This window comes from Netta rufina (genome assembly GCF_964035555.1).
Source record: "Netta rufina genome assembly, chromosome: 22".
In the NCBI taxonomy this organism is placed as follows: domain Eukaryota; kingdom Metazoa; phylum Chordata; class Aves; order Anseriformes; family Anatidae; genus Netta; species Netta rufina.
Window position 1 is genome coordinate 8,013,889 of NC_140146.1, and position 24,412 is coordinate 8,038,300.

Here is a 24,412-nt window from a genome sequence, read left to right on the forward strand (position 1 = left end):
CAAACTCCCCCTACGGTGCGGGGTAATTGTGCAGAGCTCTGCCTTCTGAGGGGAATTCACAGGCCTGCCCCCTCTGCAATTGTGTGATATTCAGAGGAGGGAAAAAACACATCTGAATTCTGAATAGATAAGGCTTGAGACATGATTTTCTGCATGTTTACATGCTAGAACATGAAATTAATTTACTTGACACCGTATTGTTTCAGGAGTAAGTATCAATTTTTATAGCTTACATGAAAATAAATCTTTTCTTATCCTTGCGGCACAATGAGTATACTGTATGTACACTTTGTTCTGTTTATATACACAAATATTTAAGTACATGAACACATCTGGAACTGACAAACGGGTTGGTTCCTGCTCTACAAGGAGCTGAATGAAACAGATGCTTTTTGGCAGTCCATCAGGAAAGCAGATTTTGATGCTTTGTATCATCAGTCAATGGCAGATACTTTTATAGAAAATGGAGCAGGTAAGGGCTAAATCAATTCTTACCATGATAAAGAACCCGTTGGTTTTTGACGCCACTGAGAACACAGAAGAGGGATAAGTCAGAAGGCAAGGCCAGTCTCACTAACAGAAAATGTGCTATCTCTAGGCTGCATCTGTTTGATGCAAGGATCTTCCAGTAAAATACAAAATAGTGTCGTGAGCCAGCAGGTGACTCCTCTGCCACGTGCAGTCAGTCTGTCCTCCATTTCATGAGTTGTCTCAGCCGCCCTCTTCTCCCTCGGTCCTCTGACAAACCCGCTGGGATTTCCTCTCTGGGAAAGGTCCCTAGAGAACGGATCAGGGCCGTGCCTTCTCTCATGGCTTAGAGTTCCCATCTGTCCAGCAAAATTACACAGACGCTCACGGCCGAAAGTGTTCTCCCATTTTTCATATGGGGTTTGGTTCCCCCCCACCTGTTCCTTTAACTCCGTGTCCGGTCTCCTACTGTCGCACCCCGGAGACCCTCAGTTGATCTCTCCCTCCGTGAATTCCTCTTTTATGGACTGTTTGCGGGACTTGCAGTCTGGGAGGTCAAAGCCAAAGTCCGCCCACTCGTCGGCGCCGCCGCGGTTGGGGATGGTGATGGTGTGGCGCACGCGGAAGTGCACGGCCTCCATCACGCGCTGCCGCTGCAGCTCGCCGGAGCTGCCGATGGAGATGGTGGAGGCGTTGCTGCTGGAGCGGATGAGCTGCTGGGCCCCGTAGTCGTGGCTCTGCTTGAGTTCCTGAAGACCTCTCCAGATGATCATCCTGTACTGCTCCGGGATCTTCAGTGCTCCGAGATCCTGGAAGAACAAGGATTCTGAAGCGTGTCCCACGGGAGGCAGAGATGCGAGCACTGCCGGGAAGGAGCCCCGGGACCACAGCTCATGGCTCACAGGGGACGTGGCCACCAGGACTGAGCACGAGGTCCTGGTCCTGGCCCTCCCTATGCCACAGCACTGAGCCCAGGGGTCCTTCTACCAGGGGCGGCATCTCGCTTGTAACCGTCTGCCAGCTGACCACTCACATTTTTTTGCTAACTTTCTGTTATATCTGAGTATCTTTGTATTTGGGGACAAGGGGGTGGTGCTGTAAGTTCACTGTTTCACATAAAGTTACAGTGACAATGGGAGGAATCCCCCTGGATGCAGACGGCAGAGCAGCACGTGGAGCAGCACGTTGTCTGCTCGCGGGGCGAGGACCCAGCAGCCTGGCTGCCCATCCCCACGTCTCCTCGGGTCCCAGACCAGGAGGCTGGGGTGGCGTCAGGCAGCCACCGCATGTGGGCTTCGGTGGCTCTGTGGGATTTGGTGTATTCCCTGAAAACCCCTGCTGGGGGCTGGGCTGGGCCCCTCCTGTGTCATATCTGCCTCTGATGCAGGCAGCAGGGGGCTTTAACAGGCGTTACAGGCTGTGGGCATAATGCTGAGAGTTCGATCTTACAGCAACGGGGGCTGCACCACCACAAATCCCCCGGTAGTGGAGAGCTGCCAGAGCGCCGCGTTAATGCCAAACACAGAGACCCGTGTGAATGTTAACTGGAGAGGACAGCGAGTATGCAATTAGTAATTACACAAGGCAACTTGGACAGACAGCTCAGCAACCTGATACCAAGTTTTGGCCATACCAAACGTTTCCTTTGACAGCTCACAGGTAATAACAGCGTTAGTTCAGAGAATGGTCCAAAACCAGGCTAGGATTATGCAACTGGCCCCAGCTACCAATGAAAAATCATTGTGTCTTCAGCAGCTGCAGCACCAAAATGTGGTCCCTTACTGTACTGTAGCTGCTGGGTGGAAGATTACTACTACAAACAAACCACTTGGGGGCAAAACGGTATCAGGGCAGAAGCTTTGCCTTGGCCAAAATACTGGAAAGGATTTACAGGGCTCGCTATGGCTCCACAGGTTTAAGTATTTTCTTCTCGTTACCCTGACGGATGGGGAAGTCCCTGCCTAGACACTGTCCTAGGCTCAGCAGCCTCAGTATCATCACCCAGAGGCTGTGGTTTAACCAAGAACTGCAGGAGCCAGCTCCTCTCCTCCCAGCAGCGCAGGGCTGACACACAGAGCAGGTACAGCTAACACAGGTCTCCCTCTTTTCATTCCAGCTCGTGCCTGACCTGTGCTATTTCATTCCAAGGCTGAAACAATTGTTCCCACAACACAGCTACCCTGCATTTGACTCCCTTCTTCACCTGCTTTTGTCTTATGTGTTAACAGGGGAAGACTTCAGATCAGATCTTAGGGTCTGATTTAAAACACGTTAAAATCCAATGGAAGTGTTTCTGCTGATTCAGTGGGCTTTGGGTTATTTTGCCAAATACCTCAGCTTTCCTTTCAAAACCTAATTGAGGTCTGGTTTCGGGATTATTTAGCTCTTTTCAGATGTCCCAGAAAGAACAAGTGCACTGAGTTACTGATTTGTTTCTCCCCATTAGCCTGTGAGCTTGTCAGACCTCGTTTCTGACAGTCTGGAAAAAAAAACAAAACAACAATGGACAGACAATTGTGGTTGCTACCAACAGCTGAACTACTGCTAAAGCTGAAGGACTAGAAGGGATGAATAAATGAAAAACATAAATAATGGGGAGCATAATTCTGTAACAGGTTGGTGCACAGTTTTTCCTTTCCTTTAAAACAGTTTTGTCCTTGCTTTTAAGATCAACAGCTGATAGAAACAAGTGGTAAGAACAGATCTTCCCAAAGCATTTACCTCTATGGATAGGTTCTGCAGATGGTAAATATTCTGTAACCCTTGTGAGGTGAAATAGTCGATGCAGTTTGGACACCCCAATCCTGTTAAAAAACTGCAGAAAAAATTTGGAAAATAAAGTGGCATTAACTTCTCACGAATATAAGCTGTGCTCTCAACCGTCACTGTAGTGGCAAACCATGTTCAGCTCATTGAAAAGGCAGGAGGAGACTGCAGCGAGCTGCTGCTGCCTCCAGCCCTGGCAACACTTCCAAACCCCTGCAGTACAGATGGGATGTGGGCAAATGAGCGTAGGAGGGAACTTGCTTGGGGATGCTCTGAATGCTTGGCCTGACTTTTTGTTTTTTCTTTTTCTCTGGCTGTTGCAGTCTATAAGCATGACCTAAATTTCCATTAACGTCAAAATGAAGAATGGGACTATGTTCATTCTAAATATTACTCTCTTTTTCTTTTTCCCTCTCCTCATCTTCAGAGGCTTCAGCTGAATAACCTACACTGAATAACTGGAGGGAGCTTGAGCTAGTTGAGGAGGGAGTGGGGGCATGCCTGGTGCAGGGGTGCTGTGCACATAGCGCTGGGCTGCGGCTGTGCAACTGGGGACTGGCTGTACAGGCTCCCCAGTCCTGGTAGGATGTCTGGTGAAACATCTATGTTCTTTTTAAAGATGAACATTACAAAGTGACTGCAGACCCGTTAACGTATGGAAATAAACCATGCGGACTGAGTTGCAGACATCACTGAGAAGGAAGGGGAAGCTCACAAAGCTACGTGGCAGTCTGACATGCAGGAAAAGATTCTTGTTCAGGTGGACTTGATTTTTAATTGACCAAGGATGGATTACCAGAGGTCTACGAGGGCAATAGGTGTTTCTAACTAGTAGGTAGCTGGGCTTTGATTTCTGAGATGAGAAGAATGGACTAATGATTTCATGAGCAGTGATTTCTCAGTTGGAACCAGTGGCCAGTTGACCAGTTGCTAGACAGATCCGAAGGTTAGAGTAAGGGACAACAGCAAGAAACATCAGAGGACAACACAAAACGGGCATCAGATGCCTCTCCTACCTGACGAGGCTGGGATCGGGGTTGTAGGGTGGAGGAGGGGTGCAGTGTGATCCCGAGACCATGGACTGGGACGAGTGGCCCCCGTTCATTTCTCCGTTGGGTTGCATGGGGTGGCTGTTTAGCATTCCGGGTCCTAGGCAGCAGCCATGTCAACGCAACAGACAGATCAATTAGACGTAACCCACGCACTTAGAACAACCCTGTCCTCCTCGAGGAGCCTGCTGCCTGCTGGGCAGGCAGGGCCTCCACGAGCGGGGAGCGCCGTCTCTCCGTCGCGCCTCGCAGCTGCTGGCCCCACAGCTCGGGGCACGGGGGGGACCTTACCCATGGGCCCCAGGCTGGGCGCCGAGCTGGAGCTGTGCTGCGGGGGCTGCCCCACCAGCTGGTTGACGGAGGGCAGCTTGTTGATTCCTCCTCCATGGACTTTGTTCATAGGGGAGAGGACAGGACCGTAGGACGAAGGCGTCTGCAGCTGGCTCCTGCTCGGGAAAAAGAAGGCAGGGATGAGCGTCCAGCAAGGAGGTGAGGAGCCAGCCGGCCTCGCCCCAGACCTCCCTGCGGGCTGACCAGGCTTTCTGTGATGGTTTGGGGGCTGCTCGAGGGCTTCTCCCAGCCTCACGGCCGAGCCAGAGCAGCCCCACAGCCTCCCTGCACCGTGCTGCCCACTGGGGAGCCGTGCTGGCACTTACTGCCTCTGCAAGAGCTGCTGCTGCTGCTGCCGGTAGGAGTCCACCAGCTGCTGCGGGACCAGCTCCACCAGCTCCAGGCTCTCCTTTATCTTCATCAGGATCTCAAAGTTCTCCCGGCCCCGCACCTGGAGAACGGAACAAGCCCATGTCTCACCTGGCCACCTTTCTTGTGGACCCTTTTTCCACCCAGCCACGCAGACACAGTGTCGCCGCAACCAGGGACTACTCAGGGGCCCACGACTCTCACACGCAGGCATTTACAGATGCTCATGTCCTCCAGCTCTCTCTGCTTAACCCCCCGTGCTGGCACGTGGCAGACCTGCAGCCCCATCCTTCCTGCAACTGCATCCCGAAGGGGTTTCCCTCAGAGGCAGCTGCTCCCCACTGCGGCTCGCTGACACTTACAGGCACGTAATACATCTCCTCCTCCCCGTGTCTCCGTTTCTTAATGCCTGTCCCCAGTGCTGGGATCCCCTGGGGGCTCTGTTTGAATGCTGGAAAGGAAAGAGGAGGAAAAATGTTAGTGGAAAATGAAAGTGAGGTCTGGCTGGGGGAACAGCTCTGTCCTCCAGGCACACGGTGGGGTTGTGCAGCCCACAGCCGTGGGGCAGGAGCAGAGCAATGTCCTGCAGTGCTTGCAAGCCTTCACTGAGAAGAGTGAAATAACCACTTCTGAGAGAATTAGCTTGACACATGCCAGATGTGTGCTCTCATTCAGGGCTTGTGGCTTTAGGATATTTTTGTGTGTGTTTTTGATGAAATTTCCCCTTTTCCCTCCTTTCCATTCTCCTGGACATTTGTAGGCTGTCCTTGGGAGAGCAAATACAGCTGAAAACACCTTGGTTCCCTGCAGCATTTAGGCTCAAGCCATGCAAGGTGCTTGCTGTTTACCTGTGTTCTCTCACTGAAGATGTCTCCCTTTAAAAGAATAATAGCAAAGAACAAATAGCAAAGAACAAATACATCTGGACAGGAAAGCTCTGCACTGATGTCATTGCACTCTGGTGGTAAGAGGGAATAGGTCCTACTTCTGGGATTTGAAATTTTGTTGAGATGGATCAAAGCATCATGTCCCAGTGCAGGTTTGGGCCAGAACTTCTGGAGCATGGTGATTTTGGTTGTAACGGTAAAGGTGCTAAGGCAGAAGCATCTGCAGCTCTCAGAAGCATCTAGGAGCTTGGGACTGTGACAGAGCAGAGCCCTGAGCCACCCTCCCCGTCCCAAAAAGGGGACTCACTGCGTTTGTTGGCGTTGCCGTTTTTAGCTGCACTCTCATTAAGGGCTTGCTGCTCTCGGTAATGATCTTCATCAGCTTTCCGGTCCCTGCCTGGACAGGCACAGATCCGTCCCTCAAACGACCTCCTTCCTAGGACCTGGCCGCTGGGAGGAGAAAGAACCCAAGAGGAAGGCTTCAGCTCCACGGGGAGAAACCAGCGTGGTGCTGGGTCCCTCCCTGCCACCCGCCCTCTTCCTAGCTGGCAGAAAGCAGCCTCTCCCCCCACGGCAGCAGGGACAGTGCAGGGACAGCCACTTACTCTCTCATCTCCAGGGTGATGATGATGAGGATGGGTCTCCTGTTCATTCCTCCCACGCAGCTGCTGTTGCACATGAAGTTGTACAGGATGGTGGTGAACTCGGTGCCCACCTGCCCGGGAGAGGGGAGCGGACACTGAGCAGGGAGCTGGGGGGCAGCCCTCTGGGCAGGGCTGTGCCCCCAGAGCCTTTGCAGGGCGAGCAGAGGAGCTCTTGGGGTGCTACTTGGGTTCAGCCCTCGGCACAGGGACCATCCCCGGGGTCAGTGGGGTACCTGCGGGGGCTCGTAGGGCACCAACACGCTCTGCCGTCCCGTCACGGGGTCGTCCACGTACTGGGAGAGGTTGTTGCCCTCCACCCGGATGAGGTGGCTGGCTGGGGCTGACTGGCCTGCAAGGCAAGTGCTGGAGTCAGAGGAACCGTGTGAGGGCTGCAGCAACCCCCCAGACCCAGGGGCCCCCATCCTGGTGCGGAAACACGGCGAACAAGCCTGGACTGGGGGGTTTGTGCTGGTCCCAGTTACCCAGCTCCCAGTTACCCAGGTCCCGGGGCCCGGCGATGCCGTGTGGCCGCCCGGTTTTGAGGCCTGCTGGCCAGGGCTGGGGCTGCTCCCCACAGGGGTGATGCCAGCGCTCACCGTCGTTGAAGTCTCGGCCCAGCTCGTGGTTGGGGCAGCGTTTCACCACCTCCGTGACGTGCTCGGCCTTCTTGTAGACGGGCATGGCCCGGATGATGGTGCCCGGGGGCGGCGGGGTGGACACCTTGATCTGGATGGGGCATGTCTTGGCGATCTGACAGTAGAGTTTCTTCAGCAGGGGGGAGTACTGGAAAAGAAGAGAGAGATGTGTCTGCAGAGCTTGGGAGCAGGGAAGGGAGAACACAAACGTGTAATAAGGACAGCGGGATCCCTGCTGGACCCCTCGTGTGAGGGCTGCTGTGTGCTTGGGACCCGTGTCCCTGCCCGAGGGCTTGAGCTCAGCCAGCCCTGCCCACAGCGGCCGAGCCTGCCCCAGCCACCCCCCGCCTAAACCCCATGTTTGTTCTTCAGCTGCTGGCTTCTCACTGAACAGAACTGGGAATTCCCAGCCTGCGAGGGAGCTGGAACCTCCCCTGGTGTTCTCGGCAGGAGGAGGGGTGCTGCCAGCAGTCACATTTTCAGCAGGAGAAGGAAGCACAGCAGGCATTCCCAGCCACAAGTACCACAAGCACAGGTCACATCCTCTCCAACAACCTCTGTATGGACCAGCTCTGCTTCAAACAGGCACGCGGGATGCACTGAGCCCTGAAGGAGCTGCCCTCAGCACTCCTTTCCCCGTTATCATGCCTGTCCACCAGCTCAACCATGAAATGTGCAGGCCAGAGGCACTGTGAGCTCTGCTGCGCTGCTAACCGCAGTGCGCACGGCCGTCCTCCCTCCTTTTTGGTGAGTGGAACTGCATTAACTCTGCACTGGGCAGTTTGCCTCTAGCCCTAAAGCACTGCTTCCGTGGGGTAAAGCTGTTAGGGTGTAAATCCAGCTAGGCACCAGCATGGGCAGAGCTGCAGCACCTCGCCCTGTGCCCAGGCAGCCCAGCCGCAGCCCTTCGGATCCAGCCACCGTCTGCTGCTGAATGCTCCAAGTGAACCGCCAACGTGGCAACAGCCCAGAAAATTAAAATAATGGCTTGTTACAAAACCAATTACTGCCTATTGTATTGTAACCACTCCGGGGGTGCTGTGCCAGAGCGAAGATTCCCTGCGTGCCGGGGGAGGAACCGCAGCGGCGCTGCCCGTGCTGCTGGGACGCCGCGCAGCAGGTCCCTGCCCTGCAGTCGTGCATCCCCCGTGCGTGTCGTGGAGAGGCCACAGGACCTCGTGTGGAAGCTGTCTCGGCACTAACTTCTTGCTCAGTACTTTTTTTCTCCCTAGAAACACACAGCTTTAATGCACACACACCACCAACTGCTTGATGCAGCGCGGGGCCTTCTAGGGAGGGTTTCCCAGCCGGCTGAGGAACCCATGCTTACCATTGCGTAACAGAATTACAGCTAATTATGCAAGACCTCAGAGTTTGATTATGTCTAGCAAGTGCAATGCTGAATAGGGTTTCTCCTCACCATGACTCAGTTCTTCACTTGTGGTGGTAGCAGCAGCTCAGCTAGGGCCAGCAGCAGGGGAGGATGCTGGGCAGCAGCTGGGGCTCACCCCTGGAGTGGTGTGTTCATAGAAAACGGGCTGTAAGCACCAAAACACTCACTGTGCAGACACAACAGGGGTTGTCTGATCACCAGCAAGGGACAAACTCCTCTTGCAAGAGCAGTGATTGTCCCCACACAGTGCAGCCCCATCTCACCCTGGACCGTGGCTGGCACGGGAAGGGGTTACCTGCTGCCCCCTGCCCTCCCCGCTCAGGTGTGCTGAGTTGTGAGGGCAGAGCCTACAAAAGGCACTGGGGCAGCACCCTAATTCCAAGGGGTTGGCAACATGTGTGAGAGCTGGGGATGGAGCACAAGAAGAAGCAAGGGAATGCTGCGTTGTGAGCCCAAACCTCTCCAGGGCAGCGGGGGAAGCTGGAGAAAGCCGGAGAAAGCCGGAGAGCATGGGGGGCTCTGAGCCCTTAAAGGTAGGGACAGCCTACAGAGATGGGTCACAATGTGGGTTTGCTCTTGGGTCTGTTGGTGCTTGCCCTGTGCACAGCCCCAGGACACTTCTCAGGGCAGTTTAGGACCCCATGGGGTCGAGTGGTGGTGGCAGTGTGCACTGGGGTGGGTGGGAGGGAGCTGCAGGCTGGGCAGGAGAGCAGGGGCAGGGGGTGCACAGCTCATCCCTTGCCTTCCCTTAAATGTGTCTGGGGCACACGTGCGAGGAGATGCAGTTCCCTTCCGCCTTGCCAGTGCCATGCTGTTTTCCATCTCCCAAGGAATGTGTTTGCTGTGTGAGAGCCCACCCCTGCTGCACGGAGCGCAGCTAGTTCCTGCACGGCAGGGCATGCCTCTGCTCAGAGGGTTTTATCTCATCCCCACAACACGCGCTCTGTGCCAAGAAAATACCACCGTGCAGAATATTTGTGAGGATGTTAAAGCTTGTCCTGAGCCATCAAAATACAGGTGTGCAAGGGCTAGCAAGGCTCCTGCTGCCAGCGTGGTGCAGCGCTATATAGGGCTGCTGAGCTTTCCCTGTGGCAGGAAACCTGCCCTGAAGCAGGAGCATTGGGGCACTGCAGCAAGGCTTGCACATGGGGCCGCTGTAGGATGTGGGGGTATTTGGGACTCGTTCTGGCAGAAGAGGAGCCTGGGAAGGTGCAGCACGTTTCCAGCAAGATGACAACTCCGGCACAGCAAGCTGCAGGGCACAGGAGACAGAGCAGGAGGATGCTGTGCCTGCTGGAGGCTGTCAGTGATGTGGAGATGTGACAAAGCTGAGCCTGGCAGCAAGAATTAACCTGGAGTATCTGGAGCATACAGCCTTGCCAGCAGGCTGATGCTCAGTAACACTGCCTTTCACCAAAATCCCTACATTTTCCTTGGGTTCCAGCTAACTCTGACTACACAGTGACTCCGGGGTCAGATCAGCTCCCTGTGCACCACCAGGGACTGTGCCGAGATGGAGAACGCAGCCCCCCTGCAGCACCACGGATCCCATCTCTGGATGGAAGAGAAGCCTGAGCCCACGTAACCTGCTCTCACGGGTGCACTCAGGATTCAGCACTCCCATTTTGAGGAGACAACATGGCAAAACAAGGGTTATTTGGAGGGGGCTCTTCCTTGCCAGGTGTTAAAATACTGACAACTCCTGTCAAAGGATCCTTTCATGTAGACATTCCCGGGCAGCCCTCAACATGCCTGGGAAATAAAACTGCTCTGGAGGAGCAGAGGTGCATTATGGCAAGCTCTTTGGTAACAAATTCTCTCATTATACCATGTTATGACATGGATAAATCTCTGTTAAATAGCACAGCGATTGCCCCGCAGGGAGAAAGGCTGCCGCTCAACACAGGCATGCCTCCGCTGATAACCTTATCGTGTCTTAACAGCTCCAGGATTGCCTTCAAAGATCCTTCAACAATAACAAACCCTTCTTTTAAGGAACTCCGTGCCGATAACTCTGGGCAAGAAGGATCAGGGCCGCGTCCCGTGAGCCTGTGCCCACAGCGCGGGCTGAGCACGGCAGCACGTGGGCCCCCTGCACGCCCTGCAGCTGCTGGAGCAAAGCGCTCCCCGTCCTGCAGCCCCAGCTTCTGCATGGCCACCACGGGAATGAGCATCTCATTTCACTACGTGTTTACAACCCAGAGACTCCACATCCCCAGAGTATGCTTCCAGCCTTATTTTCCATCCCCAGCTGTATTTTCAGCCAAGAAGAGTGATGTGTGCTCTCCCTAAGGGACAGCAAAATGCATGTCCTGTTCAGGCTCCAAGCAGAGAGGCAAACAGGTGCCTCTGCTCCTCTCTGGTAATCTGTAGTTGCTGATTTATCACCAATAATGCAGCACAGGTGATTTATGTGCAGGCTGGTGCTATGAGTTGCTGGTGCTTTATGAGCTGCAGCTGAAGTGCGTGCACCTGGCTTGCAGAGTGGTGCTGAGCCTTCCTCAAGCACAAAACAGGGCGGCTGCAAAGCGAAAAGCAGAACCTGGGAGACCGAAATCCCAGCACTTATCACATGGACTGGTGCTGTCACCTTGATGCTTCAGTCTTCTTTTTGCCATGGCCACTTCTCTGCCACCTGGGCTAAGGGCAAGCCTCTGGCTGCTCACTCGTGTCCTGCCTGTTTGTGCACGGCTTTGCAAGCTGGCAGCAGCCACGACTTCTGCTCTCATCCATGCGTAAAAAGCTCCCGTTGCTGTCCCAGGCCGGGCTGCACCCCCAGGAGCAGAGGTTCATGCGCTGGCGGGGGAGCGTGCTGCGGAAACTCCTTGGCCCCCGGCCAGAGGAGCTGTCCCTGGTATGTGGGAAGCGAGCGCAGCCGGGGCTGTGTCTGCGCAGCGGTGTCGGAGCCTCAGCTGGGAGCAGCTCCCCGGGATGCCCAAGTGCAGTCCCCAGCATCAGCAGCACTGCTGCAGCAAGGCTGGAAGGTGTCAGCCCTAAGAGTTCTTCCACACCTACACAAGTTTGAGTCTGTTCTGCCTTTGGGCGCCTCCTTCCTGTGCCTCCCATTCCCGGTCTGTGCATTGGACCGTCGGTTTTGTTCTTCCAGCTCTTGCTGTGCCATCTCTGCACAGGCAGGCCCGTACGTCTGCGGAGCACAACAGGTTCACCTCGGTGTGGCTTGTGGCTGACAGCATGGTGCAAACAGGAGCAGCCTGCCCTACGCTTCCATAAACCTGCAGAACGTACGTGCCCATTTTCTCCCTACAGTCATGGGGCTCTTAATGTCATCATACCCTGGTTTGCTGCAGCGAAAATTCAACGGCACCTTTAGCTGCTCCTTCCCTGCCACTGTAATGTCTTGTAGTGCAAGTCCAGAGCAGTAAGAACAAATGGAGAAGCACAATCATTAAATGCTAGCCGTTTATCAGCATGAGCCTCTGTTTTTCAAGGAACTTGCTATCCCAAAGGGTCTCTGGATGGGACTTGTTTCACCTTTGTGTTTGAAACACGGCTACTTGGGTGAGACTGAGACCCTGCTGTATCCATGCTGAACACAACGGGACACAAACACACCGGAGTGATGAAGCTCCATGGTGTAATCGGCCCCTGTGGAGACCCCTCGGTTCTCCCTTCCAGCAGTTATCTCAGTGCCATTGCTGCTGCATCCAAGGAAATGGTTTGTGCACTACGAGGACCTCATGCCCTAGAGAAATTCAGGGAGATTAATGCGGTGGCTGCTGTGAAACAGCACTGAATTAAGTCTTCAGATTCCTGTCCTTTCACCCCCTGCAGACATTCCCTCTGGAAGAGGCCAGTGCCCTGCTTGGACCTGCAGCCACCACGCAGGATGCAGGAGGTGGCAGAGGTGTGTTTCCCCGTGTATGTTAAGAGCCTCGCTCAAGAAATAGCCTGAACCTTCTGCGTGGAGAGACCTAGCAGAGAAGTCCATCTGCTGCACTCCTCCCAGGGCAGCAGAACCGCTAGGAGGATGTGTCCCAACAGATTCGGAGCTGATAAAATCTTATTTATCTTCAACTGTTGACACCGAAGCGTCTAGACTTGCCTGCTTCGGGAGGGCTGCAGCCAAGTCCTCCTTTCTCTCTTGAAGGAAATGATTTGCTCAACAATTACTTTTTCCACAAATCCTCCCCCCCTCCTCCCTACCAGCCTTCTCCTCCTCCTCCTTTACATTCCAGTCTCCTCATTAGCTCTACTCAAGACGTGTCCAGGACTGCAGTCAATGGATCCCAATAAAGCCACTAGCCTGGCAAGAGAGAGAGAAGAAAAGTGCTGCCTCCGGCTGCTAATTTCCTTGCACTCCCGAGCAAGCAGCTGCGGAGCTGCATCCTGGGACAGGTTTGGACAGATCGCAGTGGAGAGGTGATAATAATGTGTCTGTCATCTTCCCCAGACATGTAGCATCTTGCAAACCGCAAATACCGTTAACCGGCTCGGACGAATCTGTTACGACAGATCCTGGAAGACATGCCGACTGCAGAGCTTATTTTTCCCTTTCTAATTTTTTTTTTTTTAATAACCATTTTTTAATCACTAGCCTGTACAACTTCTCACTGAGTTGGAAATTCCTCCCGGAGTGACCTCGCTGCTCGTTTGCTATGAGCTGGGGTTCACAGATGCCCAGAGCATCACCGGTGCCGAAGAGAAAAGCCCCCACCGGTGCCGGACACATCGGGCACCCCCAAAGGACTCCTCTCCCTTCCTTCCCCAGTGCCTACATCCCTAAAATAACTGCCAGCCGGGCTTGCTGCCTTTCTTAGTCACTGCCTCGGCAGCCAGCACTGGCACACCGGGGGATTTTTTTAATCATTTCTGGTAAGTCTGCCTCCCCTACGCATCTGGGTGCTTGGGTCCTCTGACCAAGCCTGCACCGGTGCTCAGCAGCGTCCAGAAAGGAAACCAGGAATCTACCAGCTCGGTTATTTCACGTTGCATTATGAAGACTGGACATCGAAGAGCCAGGGAGGAAGGGAAGCCCATCTCCTGCAGGGTCTGGTGCTGGCTCCTCTGGGCACACACACACGGGAGCAGCCCAGGACCTGCTGCGGTGCCCAGCACGGCATCTCCCCCTCCAGGCAGCCAGCCCGAGAAGGTGCCTGGACAGAGAGGACCCTGAGCAGCCTCGCAGGTGCAGCCGTTGGGTACGGGCTCTTTGCAGAGCTCCACAGGTCCCCACCAGCTGTGCTCGAGGTGGCACGGCTGGCCGGGAGGCGTCCTCCACCCCTGGGCTCCTGGCAGACCAGGAGGGAGCTGGCCAAAGCCACTGCTGCTGCTTCATCACGGCATGTCCCCGTCCCCTCTCCCTTCCCAGCCGTCCCCGTGGGACCGTGCTACCTTCCTGCTGGAGAGGCAGCTGCCAGCGAGTCGTTCCCTTGACCCGTGCATACCATACACGTTCGAGATAGTGGGGCTGATAGTGTGATCGTGTTGGAACATCGCACACCAAATTCCTTCGCCTTTTTTTTCTTAATTCCATTGTGTCTGGGGCTCCTGGAGCCTCATCCACGCCCTGCAAAAGCTCATGGAAAGCCTCCAGTGGGCTGGCTTCAATGGCTTTGGAGCAGGCTGATGCTGAGGTTGCTTTCCTATTTCTGGCATGCCAAAATACCCGTGCTCTTCTGCCCAACCACTCACGTAAAAACAAAGATGTTTATGGCTCAGATGGAGAGCACCGAGCTACGCCTGCCCTTGTTCATTTTTAGGCTACTGCTGTTGTATGGAGACCTCTCAGAAATGCGGTAAGCTGCTGGAGTTTGAAGCATTTAATACAGATTCTCCTGAAGATCTCCCCCTCCTCTTTACACCTGCCTATCTCAACATACTTCAGAGAGCAGCCAGCAAGGAGAACCTCCCTCCAACGGCACCAGTTGTTTCCATCCTCCCCGTTCAGCTACATCGGAGGAACCAGTTCAGCTCCCCGTCTCCCAGTGCAGTATTGATGGAACCACCAGAACGGGGCCGGCCGAGCACAGGATGCTGGCTGGATTGCTTTGAGTAGCTGCTCAATGACATCCCCAGTGCCAGGGCTTCCTCCCCTTGCCTCTGACCCTCTCCAGCCTTGGAGTATTTCCACCCCCGGCTGTTGGTGCCCCAGAGCAGCAGGCACGGTGCTGTACGTGGCCTGGGCACCACCATGCACGCTCACTGGGGTTAGGGGTGTCCCATTCCCTGCGTAGTGTTGGGCTCATCCCCTCCTGCAGCAGAAGCCCCAGCTGCCAGCACCGAGGCCTTGCCCCTTTGCAGCCAGGCCACGGGAGGCCAAAGACCCCATTAACGCTTCTGCGAGCGCTTTAAAGGGGAGGGCGCGCGGCTCCACCTCGAACCAGACTTGAGAAAAATACTAATTATCTATCAGTTACCAGCTGGCCGGCGTGGCGAGGGGCTGCCTGCGAGAAAACAGCCAAGATCAGCTCGCGGCTCTTGCATGTACGGGCAGCTCTGGGGAACCGAGAGCCCTGATAGCTTCCAACAAACAGGCAGGCTGCCGGCGTGCCTCGTCTTGCACAGCCCCAGCTCCCCGTCCTCCTCCCAGCCCCATCGGCACAGCCTGCTGGAGGGGGGCTTCAAAAACCTTATTTTCAGCATCTGCTCTTCGCTCTCTGCTGATAAGAGGCCATTAAAAATGAAAACGAAGGCGGCAGCAGCCTCGAGGGCTTCGTAGGGAACAGGCTAGCACAGTGACTTCGGTTCAGAGGTTGGTGAGATTCCCAAAAGCTGGGCCAGTGGTCATTCCCAAAAGCGGTCAGGGCCAGCACGGGGACTCAGGACCCCCTGCCCACCGGCTGCCTGGCATCCTTTTGCAAAAACAGAGCTGTTTGTGGCAAATGTGGGCCCCAAATTCATGCTCAAAGTCTTCAGCTCTATCCATCTGTCCGTTTCATAAATTAACAAATTCACATTTTTAAGGTTAGAAAGAACAAATTTTGATCCTCTGGTTGGATTTCCTGCACTGCTTGCCTAAGCCCCATGCCTACTCATCTTGGATGGAGCCAACAATATCTGCTTGAAGTAGAGCTTATCTCTCAGAAGATATGTAGACTCTTAATTTAAATACTGCACGAGTTGGAGAATCCACCACATTCCTTGGTAAATTGTTCCTATGGTTAATTATCCTCACTGCTAAAAAATTTCCACCGTGTTTCTAGTCTGAATTTGCCTGGCTTCAGCTTCCAAGCACTGGATCTCATTATGTCTCTCTCTGTTAGATTAAAGAGCTGTCTGCTATCAGAAACCATCTCCTGTGCAGGTACTTGCAGACTGCGATCAAGCCACCCTTACTCTTCTCTGGGAGACCTTTCATGCCGTATGGTATCTTCCTACAAGGCATCTGTTCCAAATCTTTCATCTTCTTTGGATCTGCCTCCCAAACCGTTTCTATTTTGTCAACAGGCTGTTGGAGGTGTGGACACGAGCTGCACACGCTGCGGCCGTGGTCTCGGCGGTGCCGTGGTTGGAGGCAGCCCCAATCGCGGTGGGTGACCCCGTCCTGCCCAGACCACCCGCGGCGTGGAGAGCTCGTGTCCACGTGGATTCTCATCCAGGAGCCCTAGGCTCTTAGGATTCTCCCTTCCTAAATGTGGGAGCCACGTTCACCTCGGTTTTGTCTCACCTGTTTGCCATTGCTTGCTTGAGCTGCACATACAGGTCTCCAAGCCTAGGGGTAACTGCGTGGTCGGGCTCCATGGGATCTCAGAATATGGGATGTGGTTCCCTGCCACGTTCCCTTTTCCAGCTGTGACCTATCCGTCGGTGTGAACTGTGCTATCCGAGGATGGATAACTGTACGTGTCCCAGAGGAATGGCCTCCAGAGGGATTCAGGCTAAACCCTTCAAAAATAGGAGCCTGTTAGGCTCCATGCTATGATTGTATCAAAAAACTATGTCAAATCTTTTGATAAGGCTGTTTGCGCTGAATTACTTGGGTTGGCATTGCCTGTGCACCGCCAGCTCTTTGTTGGCTGGATTCTCAATGATTCAGCCCAATACTGCAAGAGGCTCTGGAGCTGCTGGTCTGATGAAGCCTTGCTCTCGTGGTGGTTTGCTCCCCGGGGCTCTGAATTGAAGTGGGACAAAGCCGTGCAGGGGAGTTTGTGGCTTGCAGCTTTCTTAGTGTGCATCATCTGGTGCAGTGAGTCTTAAAATATTCAGAAGCCATGAGGCTTCCTTAGCTACCGATGAAATAGGAAGCATATTTTACTGCTTTTTCTTTCCGTGTGCAAACCATACACGCCCCTTACCACGCCAGGATTGTTAATTCAGCTACTCCTGGCAAGCACTGGGCCATTACTGAGCTGTGCAGTGTCACTGTCCCTGTTCCTACTGACCATACGTTTTAGCTTTCATTGCCAGGTGCCTGTATTTCCTAACAGCTTTCCCATTTCTTCCTTGCATGCCTCTGTATTCATGTCCACAACTTATGCAGAGAATCACACTGCATACAAACACTGGTATTTGTACACCGACTGATGGGCAACATACAGGGTACGATGTTTTGCTGAATTCGTCCCTGCTTTTAACCAGGATGGATTTTTCAAGCAGTTTTAATGCAGATTTTGAGCTGAGAGGGAAGAAGGAAGCAGCCCTCTTCCAGCACACGAAACACGATTGGGAGCAAATCTGCCTGTCAGCACAGCAGGACCTCGGGCAGGCAGCGCCCTCAGGGAGCCAGACAGCGGTCCTTTGGGGGTCCTGCAGCATCACTGTCTCAAACCAAGCATCCCCCACGCTCTGCTGGGTGCAAGGCACTGCTGGCTTTCCTGCTCGCCACGAGGCTCAGCAGTGGTGCAGTGAAAGCTGGGCTGGTGCTCAGAAATGTCAGCTCCTGGCGCTGGCTGGTGGGGCGCATCCTCTGTGGCACATTCGGCTGCCCACAGAGCATCTGCCAAGGATCTCTTGTGTCCCAGGGCTTCCCCGAGGTTATTGTGGCACTGGGTGCTCCGACATCCACAGGAGACCTTAATGCAAAGCCTTGAGATTAAAAGCCCTTCGTGATCAGCACAGCTCCCAGCAGGACACAGCAGCTACAGGATCGCAGGCAGCACAGGGCGATGCTCAGACAGGCTGGGCTACGTTCAACTAGAGTCAAAGACCCTGGCTCCCGACCCCTTCTTGTCTGCAGAGCTCTCCGTGCCCATGACAAGGCTTTGCACAGGAGTTAGCCCTGTGCAGGTGATGCCCAGCACAGACTTCAGCAGCTGAACCAGGGCCTGCCAGACCCTCTCCTCCCAGCCCGTCCCAGAAGCAATGGGGCACTCGCAGGCTGGGGTGCAGCCACCAGCAGGACGTGGTGTCACCACCGAGGGTGGCTCCAGCGAGGCAGAGGTGCCACCACGGGCTTGCTAACTGCATGGCACCAGCTCAGGAAGCCTCTTGCTGCTCCCTCCTTTGCTGTTTTGGGGACAAGCAGTCAAAAAGATCTTTTTCAGTTTACTCCCTGCAGTAGCAATGTGCCTCATCTGGGACAAGGGAAGGGTCTTCCTGCTACACTAAAGGTGAGCACGGTGTGTTTTCAGTAGGTGCACTCTCCATATTTTGGCGTGCACAAACCTATCCTGTTGACAGCTCTGCCCAGGGGTACCCTGCAGTGCCCAGCCCACTGCATCCCCCAGCTGTCTCCCCAGCCTGTCCAGCCAGGGACAGTGGCAGGCAAGCACACGACATTTCCCTGCCTTTTCCCTCCACATCAGGACAGCTGGGTGAGACACACAGCACTGGTGTGTGGTTTCCGTTCCGATGTTCTGCTTTCCAAACCCACACCAAGGAGCACAACCTTCTCCTTTGGTTCTTTACCCATCACGGCTGGCATCACCCCGAGAGGTTCAGCAGGATGTCCTGGCTCATGGCTGCTCCTCTCCTCTCTCCGGATGCCTCTGTGGTTTTGAGGCATGGGAATACCTTTTTGAACACCTCTCTTTCTGCACAGCTTTACATTTAACTGGCAGGACTTATCCCCCAACATGGGTACGAGTGGGATGGAGCCATGTCCTGCCCCAGGGAGCTTCAGACCTAACACGTGCATCCTTTAGCAGTAGCTTGCAAGGAAAGACAGTGAAAAAAGTGACGGACCAACCACTCCCAGGAGGGCGAGCCGTATCTAATCCTGGTGCTCATCCTGGCCACGGGTCAGCACAAGTCTGCAGTGAAGCCACAACCTTGGCTGGATTCAAGCGGCAGTTTGCTGACAGCTTGCTGGAGACGTGGCTGCCGCAGCGAGCCGAGCTGTCAGCGCGGTGCTGCACTGCTCTGCCCTGCCAGCCCGTCCCCTGGGGGGCAGGCAGGGACTCCTCACCCTGACCGGGGGTCCCAACGCTGAGCGCAGCACTGGGGGAGAGCAACACCCTGCCACGGGGCTCCTCTTGCCCAGGTCAGCTCCTGGATTCACAGGAGGGATGGACACGGCGCTGCTGAGGCTGCTGCAGGCTGTCTCATCCCACCTCATCCCATCCCATCCCATCCCATCCCACCCGTATGCTCCATGGGCACAAGTCCCAGCACTGTGCCAGCACCCACAGGGCAGTGAGCTCGCTGTGTCCCTGCACAAAAGCATCCCAAGATGCTTCCTATTTGCCATGGAAAGGACTTTCTTAGCAATTAAACACATCAGCTCCCAAAAATAAAAGCCATTATCGCACCTTGAGCTGACGCATTGCCCCGATGGGTCCTGCCTGCCTCACCATAACGTCAAGTGACAGCCTCGGAGGAAGCCCGGTTGCTCCCTCCCTGTGTCACTTGTCTCATCTCAGCCTCTCCGCTCTGAAACGTTCCCTAAGGAACACAAACGCCCGCCACAGGCATGCCCACGAGGAGCTCTTGCAGGCGTTCAGGTGGCAGTGAGGAGGGCTGAAGGTGCTCACCGCGTGGCGGGGAAACCTCCACGGCAGCAATGCCCGGTAACAGCTGCGGGTGCTGCCCTTACAACTGCAGACAGCATTACACAAAACCGGGAGCTGGACTTTACGACCTTTTTTCCACAACAACCAGCTGCCCTGTGCTAAGGGTAATTCTTGATCAGTGCAGAGGAGTCCCCTGCCTGGCTGTGGACATGCAGGAGGACTTTTGGCCCAAAGCTGTGCTTCAGCTCCCAAGTACCAAGGTGCTGAGCCCACACCGCGTGATGCTGTGCAGCCATCCCTTTGTGGTTCCAAATCTAAGCTGTTATTTTGCTGTGACTCCTAGAGATTGAGTTACCCTTCTGACACAGGATGAAAGAGGACTACGCATGAAAAGCAAGAACTTAAGGCACAGCTAAGAACGGCCCCAGCAGATCACAGCGAAGGTCCATCTCACCTCCTGCCTCACCTGACAGCAGTTGCTGGAAAATGCTTTGAGAATTGCCACAAGAACGTGGCAGGCGCTTTTCCCCGTGCATTTTTCCAGCTTTGTGATATTTGTGGACATTTAGCCTCACTTTAGGGGATTCCTGCACTGGTGGTTATATTCAAATCACCGCGTTTAACGATCCAGTTGGGAAAACAAACGAAAACCGGCTTAAAAGCAAGCCCTGATGTGTCCTGCACGCTTTGCTTCTCAGGGTCACCTGCGCAGGCAGAGCCCCCGTGTTTTAGGCTGTGCACGAGCCAGCGTGCCCCGTGCATCCCGCCGCGAAACAGCACCCGGGCACTCACGTGTCTGCGGCGGGCTGGCCGAAAACGCAACCTGGAGCAGCAAGCATCCCTCCAGGGGAGCGAGGAAGACATGCAACTTACTGTCCAGGTGGCCGACTTGGCTGTGCTGGATTGCTGGAAGGTCACCTCGAAGTGGTGGGGACCCGGGTAGTCGGTGTTGGAGGGGATGACGGGAGCCGGGGACATGGCGTCGAAGGTAGAGCTGGGCTGCGAGTAGGGCGAGTGCGTGGGGACATTGGAGGTGTGCTCGGAGCTGTAGGGGCTGGCGGAGGCTGCTCTGCTGCCGATGCTCTGATCCATGCTGTTGTTGAGCAAATTAAACTGGGACTGGAGGAAGGGAAAAGGGGAGGAGGGAGGAAAAAAAAAAAAAAAAAAAGACAACACCAGCCAGTTTAGAGACATGGAAACCTCAGCTGCACTTCTTCAGGACTTCGGGTGTCCTGTTACAGCCTCCTTAAAGGGCCAGCATGCGGGGAAGAGGAGCCAGAGGAGCTGTTCTGGGTCCGTGTGGTTTTTAAACAGGTCACCACTTGCGTGAAGGGTGAACCTAATACATGTAAGTCACCCCCTTCTACCAGCCTCATCCCCACCGCAGGCAGCCAGATGCCGAGATCCCCGGATTTGTTGCACGTGTGGCTGCAGATAACTTTTTTTTTGTTGTTAGCAGGGGGAGCAGGAATGCGTTTTGGGGGTTTTGCTAGGATAGGGGCAATGTCCTACTGCACCGAGGGGGGGGAGCGATGATCGCTGCACTACAAACTCTGCTAGGCAAGGACCACAGAAAGGCTCTTTTTGTCCTCAAAGTTCAGCAGGTTCCCAGCACCCCACCAGACCCATCAAGGTTACAGATTTCCAGTAAAGGACTGCTCAGTGCCACACCTCCACGGCAGTAACACCAGCCAAAACCATGCCCTGTAAAGCAGGGCCAGACCTCACGCGGGGCAGGAGGGGACCGAGGGTCCCGCAGCGATGCTGGGAACCACTGGGAGCTGCTGGGAGCCACTGGGCTCCATCTGGGCTGTGGGATGCTGGCTGCCCCGAGCAAAGACCTCGCTCCTGCAGCGGGAAGGAGATGCCCTGTCCCCAGTAGCCGGAGCTTTGTGGTGCTCTGGCAGCCAGCCCCAGCCCCTGGACGCCTCCAGCTGGACCCTGCGAGCAGCTCAGCCTCATCGGGTGGCACTGCCCACCCGAGCTGGTCGGTACCTAAACCCCTGAGCAGCCACCCTGTTTGCCGACAGCTCGTTCCCATCGCATTTCTGAAAATCCGACCTGGTTTCCAGACATATTTTCTGCATTCATTCACCTCTCATGCGTGCACACGTGCGCACCGTTTCTGGAAGGATTGCCCTGCCATGAATATGAAGAAGGAGCTCTGAATGGTGGTTTGTGTAATTCATTTCCTAGTTGGGGTGTTTGCTTTTAGTGGCTTTCACTGATGCAAGTTTAATTTGGGGAAAACCTCAAACCTACAAGTGCATAGCTGTGATGCGGCACACTGCAAATAAGGTCACAGAGCAAAGGTCCCGATTTGCACATCTACTGGCTCTTGTTCCATGCACACCGGGCCAAAACCTTGCTTTTTACTGTTTTTTCTTATTCATCTTCTGAACAATTATCATCAGATATTTCCAGTAAAGAGCTGGCAGCTCTTTTATCTGCAGGTGTAGCCTCAGCAAAGGACATTCTCAAAATTAGCACGGCTAAAGCAGCCTTAACCTTTCATCTGAAAATCAGACCTTTTATTTTTCCTTTTTCTGTGGTAGACAGGTAAACTAATATTCAAAAGAGAGAAAAAATCCTAAAGCTAACTGCTTCGCCAAGCAGGTAGAATGTTTTTCCCCCAGATCTGCAATCCCTGAATTGCTCAGGGGCTGCCGCCCGGCTGCTGAGCACCACCGACGGCAGCCCTGGAAGCCAGGAGGCACCAGAAGGCAGTGATATTTGTCAGCCCACCCCCGGCCAGGAGCAGCAGGCTCGGTGATCTGCCTTTTCCCTCGGAAGGCTGCCGGGCTGCGAGGCTCACAACTTAGGAATCAAGAGACGTGTTTTGACTTGGGATCCAAACCTCACCCAAACGCGTACGATGTATAATGGCTTAAACGCAATCATCCTTCCCCAGGAAAGTTCTCCTGTTGTCTGCATCTCTCGCAAGGTCGTTGGAGTCTGTGACTAACTGGAGGAATGCTGAACAAGATCCGACTTGCTTTTACAAATACAGCCATTTTCTCCCCTAAAAACATGTGCAAAAACCCCTCTATTCCTCCTCGCTGCTCTATAAATAGCCCTGCTAATGATAAACAACGCCCATCCGGGCTTTCCACAATCCCAGAATTTACCTGGAGAAAAATTTACAAGAAACTGCAGCAAAATGGGAATTAAAAGTGCCCGTGGAGAGCCGCTGCCACCCAGCTGGGAGCCTGCCCCCCACCGCCGGCTGTCAGCAGGACCCCAGGGACGGGGCAGCCCTGGTGGCACCGCGGCGGGGCTGGGAGGTGTGAGGCACGTCGCACAGGAGGAGAAACACAAGAGGAACAAGGATTGTTGATTTTTAAGGGAGCACTGCGAAACCACAGCCCGAATAACCCATGGAAATTGAGACTGCACCGTTTTGTTCTCCTGCAGTGACCGGGACGTGGAAGGACTGCAGGGAACACGCGGAGTGCACACCCTCTGCCCAGCCACGGGCGGATTTTTAGGAATAATCGGAGAGTACCAAGGAGCAAACAAGCCGACTTTTAGCACTGACACTGCACACGCATGGACACAGCCAGACAAAAGCAGGCTGGGTTCGCACTGCCAGGCAGCTCAGGAGCGGGTGCCGGCCCAGTTACTCATATCCTGTCGAAATGGGAAATAAACAGGAAGCTTTTTGCCTCCTGGCGATGCCTGCTGCTCGGGAGCTAGCACGCTGGAGCTGCAGCGCAAAGAGGGAAGGCGTCCCCTGGAAATGGCAGGGAGGATGGCTGGAGATGTGCAGAGGGAAGGGAAGCTGGAGAACGGGGCCGACTTAGGCCACCGTCCTCAACTGCAGCGTTCAGGTTAATTTTGGTACAAGTGAAGATGTATGACATAAAAGAGTGCTTTCTCCTAGAAAATTCAACACCTGAATTAAGTGAATCAGGTTCATTTGAGTCAGCTGATGCTTCTTGGGCTATATAAAGGTGCGAAAGCCAGCTGTAGCTGATTAGAAGATCTCCTTAAGCCTTTTTCACCCCAATTAATACTATTTCTCTGCATGTTTTATAGGGTTTTTATAAGCAGTCTCACTAGTCTATCCGACTCGTGGTACATTTTGGTTACAAAGCACCAGGCAAAGCCCCCAGGTACCCGGCAGGGATACACAGAGCCAAGTGAGTACATGACTGACTCGTCTTTTAAGACTGAGTTAATTTTGGAGACGTTCTCTTAGCAGACCAATCCAAGCATGGGTGTTTGTGTGTATGTATGTCAACAAATCCAACGCAGTGCTTGTGTGTGTGTATATGCAAATATATATATATCTATATGTGTTCATACACACACCTATATAAATATCCACAGGGATGCAGTGATAGCATCCCAAGCAGCAGCATTACAAAGAACCCAGGACGTACATGCTTCTACTACTCACATCAGACAAAAAGGAGAAATGAAATAATTTCTGGTTGGGAAGTGCAACAGCACACCTTTCTGTCTGTATCTGCGTCTGTATCTAAGTGCTTTTGGACACCAGACAGCAGATCCAAAAACCTTTTGACTAAGAAAGCAGCCTCAGCCCTGGAGGACAGGGACAAAACTCTGCTGCCCGCAAGCACAGGTGCTATTTCACCTGCTCTACCCTTCCAGCCTCTATGCCATGAAAGGAAAAGCTGCCTGGGGATGCGGCACATGCCAGGAGCTGCAGTGCCCGCATCTGAGAGGGGAACCAGAGCTTGAGGTGCCGAGCACCTCCGAGCTCCGCAGGCAGGGTTTTCTCCTAAGGATGCTCACAGCTGCCCTTTGCCTTTAGCCGGGTTTCTCCAGTGCAGGCACACCCCAGTTTGCATATACAAGAGGTTAGGGAGCCCGTGTCCATTTCTACAAAAGCTTTAAGTCACCCTCTGCAACACACAGCACGGGAAAACACGAGAGAAACGCGCACCGAGCCCATGAAGCTGCGACCATCCCAATTAGGCACAGCTCATTCTCCTCATGCTGCCGACTGCCTCCGGTGCAGAGAGTGCCGGGTCCATGAGGTGGGTCACTCCACA

General features: G+C 54.2%; 1 protein-coding gene across 1 annotated transcript; it reads right to left on the reverse strand.

Moving 5' to 3' along the window:
- Positions 1 to 956: 956 nt before the first annotated feature.
- TP73 (tumor protein p73) lies at positions 957 to 20,498 on the reverse strand (the record flags this gene model as incomplete). The annotated part of the gene is made up of 11 exons (XM_084300128.1): positions 20,265 to 20,498; positions 7,110 to 7,296; positions 6,747 to 6,862; positions 6,475 to 6,584; positions 6,177 to 6,319; positions 5,345 to 5,433; positions 4,940 to 5,064; positions 4,575 to 4,729; positions 4,251 to 4,383; positions 3,190 to 3,283; positions 957 to 1,277 (listed from the first exon to the last, which is right to left on the reverse strand). Exons 1-11 carry the CDS (start codon positions 20,481 to 20,483, stop codon positions 957 to 959), a joined length of 1,692 nt encoding a protein of 563 aa, XP_084156254.1. The 5' UTR covers positions 20,484 to 20,498.
- Positions 20,499 to 24,412: the final 3,914 nt, after the last annotated feature.